General features: G+C 47.4%; 5 protein-coding genes across 5 annotated transcripts; 3 read left to right on the top strand and 2 right to left on the bottom strand.

Moving 5' to 3' along the window:
- Nucleotides 1-2,519: 2,519 nt before the first annotated feature.
- On the top strand, nt 2,520-4,106 carry INS49_003545 (uncharacterized protein; the record flags this gene model as incomplete). Its single annotated transcript, XM_043164339.1, has 2 exons — nt 2,520-2,558; nt 2,610-4,106. The coding sequence occupies 2 exons, from the start codon at nt 2,520-2,522 to the stop codon at nt 4,104-4,106; spliced, it is 1,536 nt and encodes a 511-aa protein (XP_043019104.1).
- A 3,260-nt stretch (nt 4,107-7,366) lies between these two features.
- On the bottom strand, nt 7,367-8,192 carry INS49_003546 (uncharacterized protein; the record flags this gene model as incomplete). The annotated part of the gene is made up of 4 exons (XM_043164340.1): nt 7,367-7,662; nt 7,716-7,854; nt 7,911-7,952; nt 8,025-8,192. 4 exons carry the CDS (start codon nt 8,190-8,192, stop codon nt 7,367-7,369), a joined length of 645 nt encoding a protein of 214 aa, XP_043019105.1.
- A 2,851-nt stretch (nt 8,193-11,043) lies between these two features.
- On the bottom strand, nt 11,044-12,645 carry INS49_003547 (uncharacterized protein; the record flags this gene model as incomplete). The annotated part of the gene is made up of 1 exon (XM_043164341.1): nt 11,044-12,645. The coding sequence occupies one exon, from the start codon at nt 12,643-12,645 to the stop codon at nt 11,044-11,046; it is 1,602 nt and encodes a 533-aa protein (XP_043019106.1).
- Nucleotides 12,646-13,369: 724 nt separating this feature from the next.
- Nucleotides 13,370-14,209, top strand: INS49_003548 (uncharacterized protein; the record flags this gene model as incomplete). The annotated part of the gene is made up of 3 exons (XM_043164342.1): nt 13,370-13,543; nt 13,616-13,803; nt 13,864-14,209. 3 exons carry the CDS (start codon nt 13,370-13,372, stop codon nt 14,207-14,209), a joined length of 708 nt encoding a protein of 235 aa, XP_043019107.1.
- A 1,421-nt stretch (nt 14,210-15,630) lies between these two features.
- INS49_003549 (uncharacterized protein) lies at nt 15,631-17,217 on the top strand (the record flags this gene model as incomplete). Its single annotated transcript, XM_043164343.1, has 2 exons — nt 15,631-16,893; nt 16,954-17,217. 2 exons carry the CDS (start codon nt 15,631-15,633, stop codon nt 17,215-17,217), a joined length of 1,527 nt encoding a protein of 508 aa, XP_043019108.1.
- Nucleotides 17,218-18,835: the final 1,618 nt, after the last annotated feature.

The raw sequence follows: 18,835 nt of genomic DNA on the forward strand, positions 1-18,835 counted from the left end.
GATCTCATTCGGAGGCTACTGCCGGACGGGGCTGAGTGCACTGTCTACATCAAGCCCCAGCCAAGAAAAGCTTGTAGGACCGTACCGCGAGTCAGCGTACGCCCACCCAGCTTCTACAGTACGCCCACCCAGCTTCCAGCGTTGGCCCACCCAGTACAAAGAAAATTGGCTGCATACGCTATAAAATGCTAATACTGCGGGGTTATTAATAAAGCATAGCTATAGCTATTCCAAAGGGGTCCCATAGCTACCCTAAAGGGGTCTTATAGCTACCCCTTTATTTGCAACTTAAAAGTTACTTCGGCCCTTTACGCCCTCTTCGGCCCTCTGCGCCCTCTGCAGCCCTCTACGCCCTCTGCGCCCTCTGCGCCCTTTGCAGCCCTCTACGCCCTCTACGGCCTCTACGCCCTCGCGGCCCTCTGCTCCCTCGCAGCCCTCTAGGCGCTCTGAGCGCTCTGGGGGCTCTGGGGGCTCTGGGGGCTCGGGGGCGCTCTGGGGGCTCTGGGGCCCTCTGGGCCCTCTGGGGGCTCGGGGGCCCTCTGGGGGCTCTGGGGCCCTCTGGGGGCTCTGGGGCCCTCTGGGGGCTCTAGGGCCCTTTAGGCTTTTTAGGCTTATATTTTTAAAGTATTGCTTAAATTAGAAAATAGCTACCCTGGCTTATTAAGAACCCCGCAGTACTTGCATTTTAATGCGCGTGCAGCCAATTTCCTTATACTGGGTGGGCCAACGCTGGAAGCTGGGTGGGCGTACTGTAGAAGCTGGGTGGGCGTACGCTGACTCCCGTACCGCTGTGCCACCCAGCCGCATCGCTTCGGGCCGAAAAGGCCGCGCATAAATAGTCCTAGATAGCTTCCCTTCTTTAGACAAACACGCATTCGGTCTTTTCTGTCTGAACAGACACATTATAATGTGGTAGTTTTGTTTTTCTTCACGATTCGCGGGCGCGTTTGCGCCTAGAACTGCGACTTGCCCACACGCCGTTACTCCCGACATGGTTAGTTGTCGAGGTAACCATGTCATTACCACCATGAAGCTCGGGGATTGTGTCATCAAATATAAGTTAGCACAACACCATTTTAAGCACATACGGCCATAGACAGAGGAAAATACGGGATCCCGTCCGCTCTCCCATAGTCAAGCCTCTGATCGCTGGATTAGTAGTTGGGTCGGTGACGACCAGCGAATACCCGGTGCTGTATGTTTTTGCCTACTTTTTGTGGTACCCACTCCAGTGGAGCCTATGTTTACTGGCTTTGTAGTCGAGGCGTTTCCCGTCCACTCTCGGCAGTGGCCGGCCGCGCCAAGGCCGGCCCCGAAGCCCGCCACAGCCAGATAAGTTCGCTACTCTTGTCTTCGGCTCAGATACCTGACACGCCAAGCCCTCGGTAAGTTGTTGCTTCTCTCACGTTGTTCTCAAGCTTTCTTCGGTAATGGTCTCGAGGGCCTGTTATACTTAGCAGCCCAGATGTTTTGTAGACTGTGAATATGCGTTATGTAATGGGTGGCGTCTTATTACTTGAGGCACGACTAGACTGCCTCCCTTGTATTGGAGTCGGCATTAAGGCCACCAAGCCCGAGACCTCGGGATTGATGAAATCAATACTTCCCAATGAGATGAGAAAACCGTTATTCTGCTTAGCTGATCTTGAATTTGATCCGGGTGTCCGCTACAAAAGTCCTGGTCACATATTGAGAAGCGAATTTAGTTTAAAGCCTAATGAGGCTTACTCTATCCGGGGTTGGCTTGGTGGATTGAAGGATCAGGATTTGTTTTCTGACCATGGAAAGCCCATGTCCCCGCTTTTCCGTGCTTACATTCGCTTCTGCCTGAACAATATTGAGCTCCTTGGTCTTCAACGCAAATTGTGAAAGCTATCCTCCTACTTACACTCCTTGAGCCTCCCTACCCACGGTCCTGTCACGCGAACAACACCTTTGCAAGGGTGTGATCAACTCAAGTTAGTTGCTATTATCCGGAAGCAGCCCCCCGTAAGATGATGCAACGACTGCTTGAGCTGAAGGGCATATGCTAACATTTAATTCCAGCAGCAGGTGCAGCCAGTGAGTTGAGTGTACGTTGATCTGTTGCCAGATACCGGTTGTCTTGGAGGTGAAACAACCACGTTCTCGTGTCTCACTGAGACAGTCAGGCAGCTGATATAAACACCGGAGCTTCATAAATTCCTCACGAAAGGCTTATCGACACATTCTGCGGCGGGTTTCAGGCCACCGAGTTTTCTCTGCACCCATTCATCACGATGTGGACCTCCCGCCATGCTAAGGTAGCCTTGCTGATCATTTTCGACCTGTGCCATACCTCTGCAGGACTTTTGGCTACAGGAGATGGCTCACCAATCTCGCGGGTATCACCTGAAGACTGGCAGGCTCTCAACAAATCGGTTGGAGGGCAACTATTTGCCACATTACCCGTCGGTCTCCCATGCTATGACAACTTTAATGGCAAGCCGCGGAGCCCAGACGAAGCGGCATGCGCCAATGTCGTGGCAAACCAGAAAAACATGACATTTCTCACGACTCAAATTGGCGGATACACTCAGGTACGACGTGTCGAGATTTTATGACCTCCACTTACTGACCGTAGCTCGTAGGGAAATTGGGATATCTGCCAGAGTACCGGAGTTGGATGTCCCTTGTCTCCAGCAAATGAAATTGACCCGAGCCAACCTTGCAGTCAAGGCAACCTCCCCCTCTACTATGTTAACGCAAGCTCGGTCGAGGATGTCCAGCAGACTCTGCGATTTGCTGCAGATCAGAAGGTGCCGATAGTGGTGAAGAACAGTGGCCATGATTACAAAGGCCGCAGCGCCGGTGCCGGCTCCTTGGCTCTGTGGGTTAACAACTATACACCGGCGCCGACGCTGGAGAAGAGCTTCATCCCTGAAGGTTGTAGCCAGTCAGTTGGCGACGTTGTTACGTTCGGTACGGGCGAGGACTTTGATGGATTGTACAAATTTGCACACCAGAACAACGTGACCATCATTGGCGGCTCAGCTCCTACAGTCCACCCAGGGGGTGGCTGGATTTCTGGGGGTGGGCACAGCACCCTGTCGCCAGTGTACGGTCTTGGGGTGGACAACGTGCAACAACTGCGTGTTGTGTTACCTAATGGGACGTACGTGACGGCTAATCACTGCCAAAACCGAGATATTTTCTTTGCGTTGCGTGGCGGCGGCGGGGGCACGTTTGGCGTCATCATGGAGATGTCAACATTGGCCCGTCCTCAGCTGACGATACAATGGGCCAACATCACATTCTTCGGGCTGGATAAAGAATCACAACGACACGTGCTTACAGTAATGGTGGAAAATGCGAACTCATGGTTTGAGTCTGGTTGGGGAGGTTACATCATTCCGGGCACGACATTTCCGGTGTGGCTCATGAATCCACTCCTCAACGCAGCCGCAGCGAATGCTTCTCTACAACCATTGTTGGACCTAGCAACACAGCTTGGGGCGACCGTCCAAGTCACGACTTACCAGTCATTTTACGAACTATACGAAGACAAAATCAAAAATAGCGACGTGGCTCGAGGTGGAGTCGGTTTCGCGGAGGCATCTCGATTAATCCCAAGCAAGCGATTCGAAGGAAAGGACAATCAAGCGGCGCTCACAGAGATGCTCCTCGACCTCAGTTCACCCACCAGGCCGGTGACGTTCCGCCTCATGTTGCTACTGACAACGCCATCGCGCGCGACCCAGGACAGCGACAGCGCCATCACGCCGGCCTGGCGCAGCTCAACCTGGCACGTTATCATAAGCACGAGTTGGGACTCTTCAAAGACATCTGTGGACCAAGTCGACGCCATATTCCGGAATGTGACTGCTGCGATGGACCCACTCAGGTATCTGACACCAGGCAGTGGAGCTTACATGAACGAGGGCGACACATTCGAGCCTGACCACATCTCGGCTTTTTGGGGCGAGGAGAACTATGAAAGGCTACAGTCTATAAAGCAGCAGGTGGACCCGCACAACTTGATGCAAGTTCACCAAGGCGTGAATTACAATGCGAGCAACCCGCTGTTCAGCTGCTACCCGGAAATTCAGACGCCTGTGTCCCAGCCGGAAAAGGCCCTAGAACTATGACACCTCTTAGTACAGCTTTACTTCGAAAAGAATTGAATAGTGACTTCTTGAGAATATCGAATCTTAATTTGCGAGATTTCCCGCTGATCGTTCTCTTGAATACCTTCTTGTATGTCATTTCAGGGATTACAGCGCTCCATTGAGCTGTTGATTCTGGCATTGCTCAACTCAACCTGCAAAACGTACAGTGTCCTCACTGTGGATGATGAAACTTTCAATACTTTGTACTTGCAGGGATTCGAGAAGGCCGCCGAATTGGTCTGCGATTCTGGCGAGATCCCATGTTGATCTCGGCACGCGGTGTAGTACTTTTAAAGGTATTTTGTACTCTGTAGGCCGAGAGACAGCAAGCCGGCCACACTAGCCGCAACGGATTGTGGGTCGCCCATGACTTCCTCCTTGAGGTCTGCTCGCTGGCTTCGAGGACTTGTGTCGCTGTGTCAGGTCAACAGGACGTTCACGCTAAAAGGATGTGATGCGCTGTCGACGGCACAATTTTGTTCCGCTCCGGAAAGGCTAGCCTGCAAAGGAAGGTGGCCGATACTATCTTGTGTGTGCTGACGGCAGTGTCGAGTTCACGCTGAGCTATTGTGAAGCCACTGCGCATCATGAATGATGACTTTCATGAGCACTACCCAGATGATTGATCTTCCTCAACATTAGCTACCAATCTGCCATCTTCAAGCGATCCTTCCTCCACCACTCTGCGGGGCAATTGGGATGAAACGCTACAGTATATAAATCGGGTCCGCTTCGTTCTGATCAGACAGACAACCCTCGACAATTCCGAGTTGCAACATCTTCTCGCCTTACAACCCAGATCACACACGAACAGACTAAAAAAATGGCGGGTAACAACACTTCAATCCGCTCCAGCTGCCACTGCGGCGCCATCACAGTCACAGTTCCACGACTGCCTGAACATGTCAATGTCTGTCAATGCTCCATATGCAGGCGCTACGGCGCCGCATGGGGCTACTACCATGTAGACGAGGTCAAGATCGAAACGAGGCCAGGCGCAATAACTAAGCAGTACATCTGGGGAGACCGAGACACATCTTTTAATTTCTGCGATAATTGTGGATGCATGTGAGTCAAGTAATCCCTCTTGCAAGAGATTGAGAACTCATGCCGTGTAGGTGCTATTGGTGGCCGCTTCGGCGTCCTCTTACTGAGGGAGGAGGGTATCAGATGGGAGTTAACACTAATAACATGGATCCGGAGGTGTTGAAATATGTCGATCGGAGGTTTGACTATTCGATTATGAAGACCCCGTTGCGGTCGAAAGAAACCGCGCATCCTGAGGATCGGGCGACCTATTGAGCCTAGTCTCGAAAATTGGAAAGGAGAGGTTGGCCATATAAGAGCGGAAGCTTCTATCATGTACTTGGATGCGTTCTTTACGAGAAAGTGGTCCTCTTATCGGAAGCGGCATCCTGTCCTGTCGAGAGATATGATCTCGTCAACCGCAGATTACAGTGGTGGCGAACAACAAAAGCGAGAGTTGGGGTTGCGTTTGTTGGTAGCGACGGCGCTGCAACTCCGCGGTCGAGCGTCTTGTCAACTGAAGGTGCGCGATATCTCACGCCTGGCTCCGCTGCCACGATTTGTTTTGCCGAGATACGACGCATCGTCTGAGGGCCCAGACGCGGGGTTGCGCCTCCGTGGCTCTCTAATAGGTCCTCTTGTCTGGAAGCCGAGTATATCACGTTTCAGACACTCCTATGCGGAAGACTTGCAGCGTTGAGGTTGGATATGCTAGATGACCAGCCTTCCATCGCTTAGTTTGCTTTGATCTCTTACTCCAGATGACTTTGAATCCTATCGCAGATCCGTCCAGAGCTCCTTTGGGGGCGACTTTGAAGACTGGACGTGATGTTCGCTTAGCTGCGCGTGCCAGCCTCTGGTCGACTCCAACGTCTGGTCTTGCGCCAGGCTATCTACAGGCCAATCTTCTGGTCCTCCACTCACGCTACGCGGCCGACTTTCGGCTCCTCTGCCAACGCAATCCGGTCCCGTGTCCCTTGATTGCAGAATCCTCAGAGTCTGGCAACTTCTTCTCTTTCAAGTCATATCTTCCTGGACTTTCCGCTTCTGCCGTTCTTAGTGACGTTGACATTCGTCACGACATCCCGCGTTACAACGTGTACGCCGACTCAGCACTCATTAAGTCTGCATGCCCAGACATTGCATCAGAGTGGATAGCAGACCATGTGGAATTTCTCGTTGGCTGCTCGTTCAGTTTTGAAGGTGCCCTGACCGGGGCTGGTCTCATGCCACCTCATACCACACTCAATCGAAACGTCGCCATGTAGCGCACGACAGTACCCTTATGTCCGGCGGGTGCTTTCACGAATGGGGTCTACGTGGTCTCAATGCGGTCGTACAAGTTGCAAGATATCGAGAAGGTACGGGAAATCACGCGCGCGTATGTAAGCACGCATGGCGAGTCAATCGCTTGGGGTTGGCAAGCCGTTGCAAAACTGGGTATCAAGAACATCGATGTGCCAGACTTTGGTGATGCACCGCTCAATATAAATGGCAAAGCCCTCGGCAGTGAAGCTGGGTCTGAGGATGAGGTACCTGTGTTCTGGGGCTGCGGTGTCACCCCCCAATAGGCGATAATGAAGGCGGAACTTGATGGAAGTATTATGGCACATTCGCCAGGTCACATGCTTCTTTTGGATTGTCAAGACTCAGATGTGTTCAGAAGACTATATTCTAGAATGGCAACATTGGAAATCGTTACTCGCATCAACAGCACAGCAAGCGGTGACACACACGTACGTCTACTGAAATGGTATGGAATCGGACCATCCAAGGAAAGCGTCAAATCCAATTTCCGAAACAGTACCTCACAGTAATTTAAAGCCGACCGGCAAGATGTAGAGAACCGCGACCCTTTCTTTTTATTCTTTTCTTCTGAAACTGGTCAGGCAAAACTCAGTGTGCAGGACCATCGTTTTCTGAATAGGCTTACAACCACTGGTATTCTTGAATCGGAAACTTAATCATGTCACAACTCAAGTGGGAAGTGGCATCCACGCGTTGTTCTACATCCAGTTCGATAAGTTGTGGATATGTTCAATAGCCGGTACGCCGACGCTTGTTAGGGTGTAGCATCAATTTTGCGGAAATCCGGCTCAATCATGCTAGACCAAGAAGACGAGAGAGAAGCTTAACGAAATTGAAAGCATATCTAGGACAAAACCTGTCCCATATTCTTCCAAGGCTGCTTACGTACTACGTATGTAGGCACCTTAGTACACGTACGTGAAAGCCAAATCACCTTCACTGGTTGTCTCTTTCCGATCGTCGGAGCGCTCGCCTTGGCCAATATGGGACTTCTTCCGGTTGAGAATGTAGAGGTATCCGACCTGGGTAGCAATAAGACCCATGGAAATCAGGACGGAAGCCAAAGAGCACCAATGTCCAAGACGATATGGAGCAGCGCGGTAAACCTGAGGTGCTACAATACCAGCAATGTTTCCAATGGTTTGTTGGATGCCAATGGCTGTTGCACGTCGATAGTGTGGAGCCATGTTGTTGTTTATCCCTGAAGGATCATTAGCAAATACCTCTCCAACGCCCAGATAAGTGTCGACTTACAAACACCATTGAGACCGGGTCCGCAATAAAGAGGGATTGCGATTAGGTAGCAGGCGAAGTAACGGACGCCAGGGATGTCTGAAACAGCGAGCAAGATAACATAGCCGATGACAGCGAAGATGTCGAGAGTGAAGAGGACCTGAGGAAGATATTTAGAAGCAGCGAGGTAACACGCGGGTCAACGGAATTACGAACCGTGCCACGAAGTTTCCATTTGTCGCCTAATACAGCCGCGGTCTTTACACAATACTGTCAATCTACCATGATTGTCTCTCTTCGGTTATTTGTGTGACGAATATGTCGACTTACGAAGAAAGATATGCCGCCCAGCAAGTACAGCCAAAGCCACAGACGAGAACAAGTAGGCAAGTCGGCGACCCTAAAAGGTTTGGCACCTTGCGTGAGACCCTCGAGAACCATGGAAGCTATGCAAGGCAACTGGGCAAGACTCACTTGTTCTTCTTTCTTGTAGACCATGGTGATGTACAAACTTAGGCAGGGGAAAAACCCAGCCTCAGTCATACCCAGCAGGACACGCACGGCCAGGAGTTGCCCGAAGTCCTTGACGAATGCCGTTCCAAATTGTAACCACAGACCAACCGAAGCACATCAGGGCGATAGCACGATGAGGCCCCATCTTTTGCATGGCCAATACGATTGGGAGCTCGAGAGGGACATAGGTAGCGAAGAAGACGCTGACGGCGGTGCTATACTTGGGGCCTGTAAGCCTCAGGCTGGTGGTCATGCCGGCGACGGCAGCATTGCCGATGTTGTTTCGGTCGAGATATGCGATAAAGTAAAGTGCAGCAAAGAGCGGTGCCAATCTCCAGTCCAACTTATGAACCAGTTGCTTCTCGATCTCGCGACCAGGTTCAGGCAGGACAGGAGTAAACAAGATATCCCAGTGTGGGCCGTTCTCGACGTCCTTCTTTTCCGAATGGTCTAGACGGTGTTTACCATTTCAGTGGTCCATATCGAGCGGTTTGATAAAACCCTGATGAGTCAAACCAGGCAAGAAATTAAGTACAGGTTCTGGACACTCAGCCTACAGACGAGGTAGGAAGCCGGAACGAGTAGACCTGTCTTAAGTCAGGGTCTGCACATTTCGGCCCACCCCCTGATTCAGCCCACCAAAACGATCCTCCTCGCCACACCACCCCTTTAATTAAAGTTACTCTAAATTATCATTACCACCTATAATAATACATTTCTTTGCATTTATAATATCTTTAAAAGCATTTATTTTTATTAAATTATCCTTAATTACACTAGCATTAATTTATGCTTTATATATATATTTAATTTTAATAAATATAAAGTTTAAGCTTATTTTAACTTTTCTTTTCTTTTAAGGTATTATAACTATTAATTTATTTTTAAGGATTTAATTCTTTTATAAAAGCATTATTAATTATTAATTTTTCTTATTATATTTTTTTTAAATTTTTTTAAAAAATAATTATTAAGTTATAATTAAGTATTTTTATAAGTTATAATTAATAAAAGCAATTTATATTTTTTAAAATGCTTTAAGAGTTAAAAAAATTTTTTTTTATAGCTTAATAAATATTAAAGTAATTAATTTAAGTTTTTTAATTTTTATAATATTATTAAAAATAAGTATAAATATTATTTTATTAAAGTTTTTAAATATAATTATATTTATTAATAATTTAATTATATTAATTAATTATAAATTAATTCCTTATTATTTAAAAAGCATATACTTTTCTTTAAGTGCTATAAATCTTACCTTTTAATAATAATAAAGAAATAATTGCTTTTTAATATAAATATTATTAATATAAAGATTTAAAAGACTTACTTCTTTTTTATATACTACCTTAAAGTTAAAAAATTATAATATATATAAAGTATATAATAATAAATAAAGGTAATAAATCTTATATACAAAGCATTCCTATATAAACTTTAAAATATAATAACTTTTATGCCTATTTATTATTAATAAATATTACTTTTTAAGGGCATTTAGCTTTATTTAAGGGATAAAGATCTTTTATAGCTACTTAAGTATTATAATATTATTTATTTAGCTATTTAGCATTATTATAAACTCTTAATTCTTATAACCCTTAAGAGTTTTAAATTATTATTACTAAACTAACTTTCCCTTAAAAATAATAAAAAAAGGGCATAATTTGCTTATTATAAAGATATACTTAAGAAAAAAGGTTTATATATATAATTTATAGCTTTTTTAAGTAATAACCTTCTTTTCTTTAAGTCTTAAAATAATGCTATTCTTTCTTTTGCTTTTAGCTATACCCCTTTTATTAATATTATAATAATTTTTTAAGTAAATATTTATAATTATTAATAACTAAAAAAAGTTAAATTACTTTTTAATTATATTTATTTTTACTTTATTTACTTAGCTTAAAGTTATTTAATAACTTTATATACTTTAAATCTTAGGATTTTTAATAAAAAAAGCCCTTAGCTAATACTTATTAAAAGATAATTAATATTTTTAAAAAGTAGCTACTTAAGCTATAAAAAACCTTATTTTAAAATATATTATTAATAGCCTTAATATTGCTTAATTAATTACTTAATTAAATAAGTATATTTCTTAAATTTATAATAACTTTATTTAAAATTTTAAAGTATTTAAATAACTTTAAGCATTATAATAATAATTATAAAGTATAATTCTTAAGATGCTTTAATATAAAAAAGCTTTTTAAATATTAATGCTAACCTAAATTGCCTTAAATGCTATATTTATATCTTCTTTTATATATAGCTTTATAATTAATAAATAATGATATATTAAAAGTTTAAAGAAAAGAGAAAATTCCATCATAAAGAAAACGCGTAATATGTGATGGGGTGGACTTAACGTGCACGTGGGTATGGAGTGGGCCGAATCAAGGGGTGGGCCGAATGTGCAGACCCTGACTTATGGTTATCTCTGTTCCAATCTCAAGGACGGATCAAGTTCGCCCAAATTCAAGATCACAGGGGACTAGGCCACAGACAGTGGCCCATAGTGGATATGGCTAGCAGCGAATGCAAATTTTGGCGGTCATTTGTCACTTATCTATCGAAAGTCTCCGTTACTGGTTTCCGAATTGGGCAAGGTACGAGGTGTTTTGTGTTTCCTGAGCACTTTCAATTATTATTGGAAGCCTAGTCGCAGCTGACAAAGGAAAATTTTATTGAAGTCATCGACAAATATTTAGTCTAGTAAGAGCGAGCCATGATTCCTGTCATTTTATCAGCTAGGCCAAGGCCCCTCACTTTCTTAATTCCATCACTGTTAATTATGCATTCTGAGACACCGTAAGGCATAGCATCCTTTTCACGAAAGGTGACCGTAAGAGATCTCGCACACCGGCCCACGGTCCGCTTCTCCCTCCCGCTCATGCCCGTTGCTGACGTCGTCCCCGGTGTCGTTACGGGTATGAACTCTGGCGAAAATCTTTTCGGCTTTCTCCACATCTTCTTTGCCCCAGCCCTGGAGTGGCAGGTGCGCTCTCACCTCGAGATGAGATTGGCAATTCTGGCATCCTGACACGTGCCACCTACTCAGGATCGGCTCCGTGCCCACGAGAATCTCCTTGCCGTCTTTGCGAGCCCATGTTGAGATTAAAAAGGAGCCGCCGATGCTGGCGCGGTTGATATTACTGACGGTGACCACGGGTGCCGGGTCCCTTGAAGGAGGGGCAGACTCGAACCCGTGGTGGCGGCCTCCATCGCGCGGGACCCCGTCATAAGCGTAACCAAGCTTGGCGATATCGACGACGTCGTTCGACGTCAATGTGATACCGGCGTTGCCAGGCCTCTTGAAGGGGTCAAGAGGGCTATCCATGGTAAGCCACGTGCCGCCGGCCACGCCCGGGGTGGGTCCCTGGCTGTCAACGGAGTTGGTTCCAGGGTAGCCCTCGATGATGTCCAAAGATTCTGTCTTGCGGTTCAAGACTTGCCATTTCCAGAAAGTCAGGTCGATGAAGCAGTGGTGGAAGTAGAAAATTGGGTCGAAACTGGCGGTGTCGTTTTCACCCATGTCGCCGTTGGCGTAGGGGTAGTTGCTGTAGTTGTCCTGCCCGGGTTTGGGCACGTTGAACCCTCCAAGGGCCAAATGGATCGAGTTGTGAGGGCTCTCGAGGGGCACGATAGTGACTTTGCCGGTCGCATCGGAGTGGTCGTCGTTCCAACGCTGAGCAGAGGTAGTGTTTGAGAAGACGGTGTAGTTGGGCGCGTTAAGGCAGTCGGCGTACTTATTCTTGACTCCTGCAGGATAAAGGTCCCCGTCGCTGGACTCGTAATGGTCGAGGTTGAGCCACATTTTGACGTTGTCGTTCAGAATTTTGTTCGTCTCGACCTCTCCCATCTTATCCAGTCTTTCGTTGTGGATCCGGGTCCTCTCCTTGTCTTTCGGGCCCACGAGCCCCGAGAAGGGGTAGCGCACCGTTTGGTAGTCTTTTGGCTTAGTATAGTTGGCATCTGGAATCGGCGCCAGCCTGTCAACGACGCTGCGCTGAAATTTGTACGAGAATAAAGGATTGGCTATTCTAGTCTTGTCTTTGTCATCGAAGGTGTACCATCTCTGCAGAAAGATAGCAGGGATGATATCTAGCCTGTTGGTTGTGTCCTCTGTCTCATCCCAATATGGTAGAGCCACGCCGGGCACCTGTTTCTGGAGAGCCTGCTCGAGCCTGAAGAGGTAAGCACGGTGCCATGTCGGGAAAAGGACATTGCCATGATTGCAGTAACCTCCCCACCATGACGGATTCCCATAGCCTGCTCCTCGGAACGGCTCGCCATGGAGGCCAGCGATGCTGAAGAAAGAGTCAGGATTGTCTGGGTCGAGCTTCTGGATCGCTGCAAAAGCTTTGACCAGGTTGTCAAGCTCAGGCGTAGACAGTTTCCGGATGTCTTTCCTCGTGACAATTCCAACCATATTGGATATAATAGCTCACAAAATCCTACAGAATTTGTGACAAAATTGTTTCTGGAAATGAGTTCAGAATCTAAAGCTTATGACTTGAGGGACGTAGAAACATGAGCTTGATGGTGCATAAACTTTTGGATTGGCAAGGAAAAGATGCCGTATTTATACTTTACACGTGCGCTATGAGTTACCATTCGAGGATTTCGGCCTCGTGTTTGGTCTTGTTTTTCCATTCCAGCTTTTTCAGTCGTCAGGCCACTCATCACACCAAGAACGATTTTCAGGAACGCGTGGCTGGGCACTTTGGGGTATGTCTCAGTGGGACGGGTGGTTGCGCTGGGACGTCCCGTTCCGGTATTATTAGCCTAGATTCCTGCCATGGGAGAGACAATGACATCCAGAAGCAATGTGATACTGTTCATGGAGAAAATACCGTCTCGTTGCCTCGTTCTCACCGCAATTGGACATGTTTCGGTGCGTCACCCCTCTCTGTTGGTCTCAGACAGCATTTCTCAGGACGAATCTCCTGGTCGACATATCTTCAGCTGTGTTTCACTACTGCTTTTGGGAATGATCTACTCTTGATATAAATCGTGGGGCAGAAAGTTCACCTTGAGCATTCGTCCAAGTTAGCACGTCGAGCCACTCGATTCCACCTACATCCTTCGAGCTACTCCCCTTTTCTCACTCGACATTGTCCACTTGACCCGTCCATACCTATCTACTGCTCAAGATGGGAGGCTGCGAGAAACTCAAAGTTCTTCTTATTCTCTTCGATGGCTTCAATACTGTCGATATGAATGGGCCATACGATATTCTGACAAAATCTGGGACGAGTGACCACTTTGTTATAGAGGTTGCCGCAGAGAAGGAAATCACGAAGTCAATCGAAGGTGTCTTAGTCGAGGTGGGCATAGACTCCACACCAAGTCGTGTTCCATGAACAAAAGTGAGATCCATGTCACTGACGAGTAGAAAGCGCACGGTGGTTCTCGACGACAAGCTCATAGACCTCGCTCATACAAAATATGATTTGCTCGTTGTGCCGGGGGGCGGGTCCAAGGCCGTGAATGTGCAGGCTGCAAAATTGGATAGTGCCTTCATGAGGCTCATAGCCGCCTTCGCAAACACCGTCAGCAAGTCTGGGAACGACCGTCGAGTTCTCTTGTGAGCAGACTCCTACTCGATGATAGATGATTGACACAGTGTATTGATGAGTCTTTATAGGTCCGTCTGCACCGGCGCTGCGTTCCCGGCCAACCTCGGTATCTTCAACGACCGTTACTGCACTACACACTGGGCGTTTTACGGGCAAGTGACTAAGGACGTGCAGTGTGCTGCTGTTCGCACCAAGGGTAAGGCCGGCACGGTGATCCCGGCCCGCTTCGTAGACTCCGGGCTCAATGCGGCGGGCGTGCGAGTCATCAGTAGTGGTGGAATAACCTGCTCGTTGGACGCGAGCCTGCACGTCGTGAAGGTGATGGTGTCGGAGGAGGAGTCCATTGCTACGGCCACGCTACTAGATTACTCGTGGAGGAAGACGGAGGGTGTTGTATTTGGAGAAAAGTTCTGAATTTGATACCTAGAATGCAAACACGGTTAGCTGGGCCTCGCGCTGGTGAGCAGGTCGGCACGACGCTGCACACTTGGCTCCATGAACTAGGTGAATGTCGTCTTTTGGTCTACTCCCTCCTATGGAAGAGGTCTTCATGTAAACTAAGGAAGTAATGCACATGCACATGCACATGCAAAATCTCAAGCACATCTAAGTTTATTCATTGATCTTTAAGTTGAAGAGCTGAGGACTCAAAAATTCTGAATCAACAACTGTAAAAATTGAAATTGAAAGCAACAGCAAGTTACAAGGTGAAACTATGATGTAAATATCATGTGCACTTGAGCTGCCCTTCAGCGGTGCCGAACACGCCCCCTCTAACTCCCAGTAACATGTTTCCTCAATATTCATCTCTCTCACATCGATCAGTTCAAATCGAATGCCATGGCTGCTAGACTAACGAAAGTGGGGAGGGGCATTCCAAACCCTTGTTGAGCAGACCACGAGCCAGAAGATATTCACTTGGTTGTCAATGTATATAACTAAACTTTACTGTCCTTGCTATATTAATCCGCTTTACTATATTGTTTAATGTTTCCACTCAAATTTCCCTTATAGTTATGAAGTATTGCCTAAGCTGCTTTAGTGTGTTTGTATAGTTAATAAAGCTTTGAAAATGTTTGAATTAGATATTAGTCACTTCTCCAAGATCCTCTTCCTCATCAAGCAAGAGCAAGACATTTTATAGATAAAAGATGGCTAGAAATATACCAATGTCTTCCTGCTATAGGCCCGTTGTAAGGTACTTAGATGCTGGGCTCGGTGAGCACCGAGGGATAAATGAACTAAATGGTATTGCAGGTATGAGTTCACTGGATTTCAAGTCCTTGCCTCTCTCCAACATCTTCTGCAGATTTCGGCGGAGTACGCATGTCCCGTTCCCTTTGGCACGGGAAGCTGGGAAGAACAGTACAGTGTTTTCCACATCCCCATGCCACTTTCGTGCTCCTCCAGTATTGCCTCGTCCCCATTCGCGCCCGCATCGACCATTTCGTCCGTCCTTTCGCATTGCTGCTAAGATGAGCCAACCACCTACCTCTTCATGCAGTGCTGGAGACCGGTGTGAACCACCACACTGCTGTAATGGTGGCCAGTCTGCAGTAGACCATTATGCACAAGGACATGTTGGACCTTAGGCCAAGGGTTGCATGCAGAGAGTAATATGTGGCATCCGTCCTTTTGGTGTTCTCCCGGAGGGTGGGTGGGTGGAAAGCCATGCAGTCGCCCGACCACTTTCCCCAATCATGGCTTTCACCGGCCTCAACCCCGCTCCTTTTATCTACACAGGTCTTGCCACTTGACCAACTCCAATGGAACTTGAGACCCCCAGAGGTCAATCGGTTCTCTATTGCTGAACTGCCAGGCTGTGAGTGTTGAAAATGACACCACATAAGAGGCGCGAAAGCATCCCTCGCATCTTCCGGGCCACTGTCCGACCCATCAAGGAATTCTTGAAAACATCACGGCGCGAGCGGTCCGTGGCGGCACCGGAGGCAGAGCCCAGTTCGCCAGGTCTTGTTCCTAGCATCCATCCGGGGCTTCCAACACCGGACCCAACCCCCTCCAAGCGGAAGGCATCGACCTCAGCACCCTCTTCACCGACGACAACTCGGCCTCAGAGTAAGCGCCAGCTCCTAAAGCTACCGTTGAACCTCTTTCCCAGGAAATTCCACAGTTCGGGCCAGTTTCCGTCACCCCCAGCTGGCCCTAGCCCCCAGTTGTTAGTTCCGTGGCAGACGGGGACAGCCCTCGACGCAGCGGCGGACTACGAGAGCGACAGGGTCTCAGTGCAGAGATCCTGCCAGGCTTCCAGAAGCGCCGGCAGTCTGGCATCCGATCGGGGCCGGGCTCGGGCATCTGCCCGGGCATCAGACCAAAGTGATGCAAATCGAGTGCTGAAGACGATCAAAGATCTCAAGAGCGAAACGTACAAGGTTGAGACAGTAGGACAGGGTGGAAAGTACCTGGTTCAACGGAAACTTCAAAGGCCTGGCTACAAACTGCTGTTGAGGAAATTGGCAGAGGAGGATAAGAAATTCGAAGGGAAGGACAAAAGTATTCTGCAGGAATATGTCAAAAAGGAACTCCGGCAAGTCCACCGGATTTCTACCCCAATTATGGCAGCTGTGCTCATGGGTAATAGTTACGACTACATTCCTCGCCCTTGCAAAGGTGAGAAACAGTTCATGGTCCACATGCCGTCCCATATGCACGAGGGCATGGCGGGGGCGCTCAACAAAGTGATCATCGAATGGCTCGGTCAAGTAAAAAATGGGCAACACTGCAAAATCGATGACACTCTGAAGACGACAAAGATGGTTGCACAAGAGATGGACTCCTTTTTAGCCACACGCGTGAAAGTCAACCATGAAACTCGCCAGGAACCAGACCTCTCCTTCAGCTATAAAGCAGGCCGGACTGCCGGTCTCGTAGTTGAGGTAGCATGGTGTCAGTACAAATTGAAATTGGCAGAAAGAGCCGATCGATACATCAGAGGAACCGAGGGCAAAGTCCGCACTGTCATCGGTATCAATTTGAATGACATATATAAGGGCGGGAAGGAGGCGTGGTTCTCCGTATGGAATGCCAAGTTTGACGGGTCAAGCAAACGTTGGACCCGAGAGATCACAGTTGACCAAAAGGTATGCTAAGTTCCTGGATGCCATGCGTTGCGATACCCCAATACTGACCTTGCAATCAAGATTTTCATCGACAGCGATGGAGATCCTGTCGAAGAGTGCGAGTTGTGCCTTTCCCTCAAAGATTTCGTATCTGAACAGGCGGCGAGTAGAATAGGAGACTTTGAAGATGTGTCGATCAAGATCTCCTCGAAAGAACTTCACCAATTTTATATGAGGTCACTTCAGCCGCAGTTATGTGCCGAGATAGATGATGAGCGGGAACTGGTAAGAGAGGAAGTGAAAGAGGACCTTGAAAATATCTCGGAGGTGGAAAAGACCTTGTAAGAGCCAGAAGTGGAAACATCCGAGGAAAAGCAAGCTGTGTGGCTCGAAGAGGTAGAAAAGGTCAGGGAATCACTGGACAAGGCTGAAAAACACAAAGACAAGAGGAGGGCTAATGTGAAGGATTTGAACGAGAAGTTGGAGACGATCGGTGATAAAGAAAGCGAGGACGTGCAGACAGCAACAGAAATGCTGGTTGAAGCAGAAAAGGAACTAGCAGAACTTGAGAAGAAGATATTGGAAATGAGTTCTGAAGTGGAAAGAAAGGCGCCTCCGAAAACAGTGGATATCGCTGTGAAGAGGAAGACTCGGCGAGCAGGTGAGACGAACGCGGCCGGACCAAGTGTCTCTCAGTCATCCGAGGGGGTTTCGATTTCTTCGGTCAAGTCAGTGAGAAAGTCAAAGACGCGTCTGTCATGGTCTCGGAACAAGGAAAGTTGATCTTGAATCTTGCCGGATAGGGTATGAGGTTGAAGGGCTTCTTAGTTATGTTATGGAGAACGGTCCCTTTAGTGCCAGATTGATCCCCCGATAACGTTATCACTGTTCATACATATGCACAATCACAACCTTAGCAAAATCAGCTTGTGACGCGCGGTACAGGAGCGAGACTTTCTTAATCAGGTGCAACCAACGACGAGCTTCATGACAACCTGCCTGGAGGCAGCAGTAAAGGCTTTTGTAGAGCACACCTGGGCATAAAGACAGTTGAAGGTATCATCGAGCAATACAGTAACGAGCCGACCAGATAAGCTCCAAAGGCTGAAATCTCTCTTAAACGGAGCAAAGAACACCTTACCTGGATCGACATCCTCGGACACTCAAGCTTTCAAAGTCTCTTGCCATTCCAACGTCTTCTGGTCCTTGAAAGCCTTCTTATCTAAACGATGAAACGATTCGAATCGGCTGGATCTTTCAAAGGCGGTTGATACTGCGCTCCCAGTCAACGTCGCCCTACCCAGCTTTTTAAGTGCGCCCACCCAGTACAAGAAAATGGCTGCACATATCACCAGAATATAGGTATACCTCCGATTCTGACTAATATTATCCCGCTATTCGCCAAAATTATATACTTATAATTACCTCTGCTCTCTATAGCCCTCTGCCCTCCGGAGCCCTGCCCTCCGGGGCCCTCTGAGTGCTCTAGGGCCCTCTGGGCTTCTAGGGCTAACATTCAAAAGTATCACTTAAAAGGGTAATTAGCTATCTACAAGGTTACAGCTTTTAAAATTACAAGGCTTCTTTTATGCTAACTAAGAAGGTACTTTATTTTATAAGGAAATTGTTAAGGAAAATTTGTACTAGGTGGGTGCACTTAAAAAGCTGAGTAGGGCGACGTTGACTGCTACGCTCCGATAGTAAATGTGCTGCATGTGTGAACGTACCTGGTGCTCTTTCTGCCTTGACCGTCTTCAAACACCCCCTCGTGTGGGACTAGGTTCCAGATACGAAAAGAATTACTTGTGTTGGCGTGTATGAGCCTGAATTGCCGATAAGTAGAGTATTCCCTAGACAGATTTGACGTTTTACACACTGGTGGAACCATCTGTACTCATCCACGCCGTGCCTTCTACACAAATGACTAGTTGGTGCGGGTGATGCAGCTTGCCACAACCTGTAC

Source organism: Diaporthe citri, assembly GCF_014595645.1.
Source record: "Diaporthe citri strain NFHF-8-4 chromosome Unknown scaffold_10, whole genome shotgun sequence".
Lineage (NCBI taxonomy): Eukaryota > Fungi > Ascomycota > Sordariomycetes > Diaporthales > Diaporthaceae > Diaporthe > Diaporthe citri.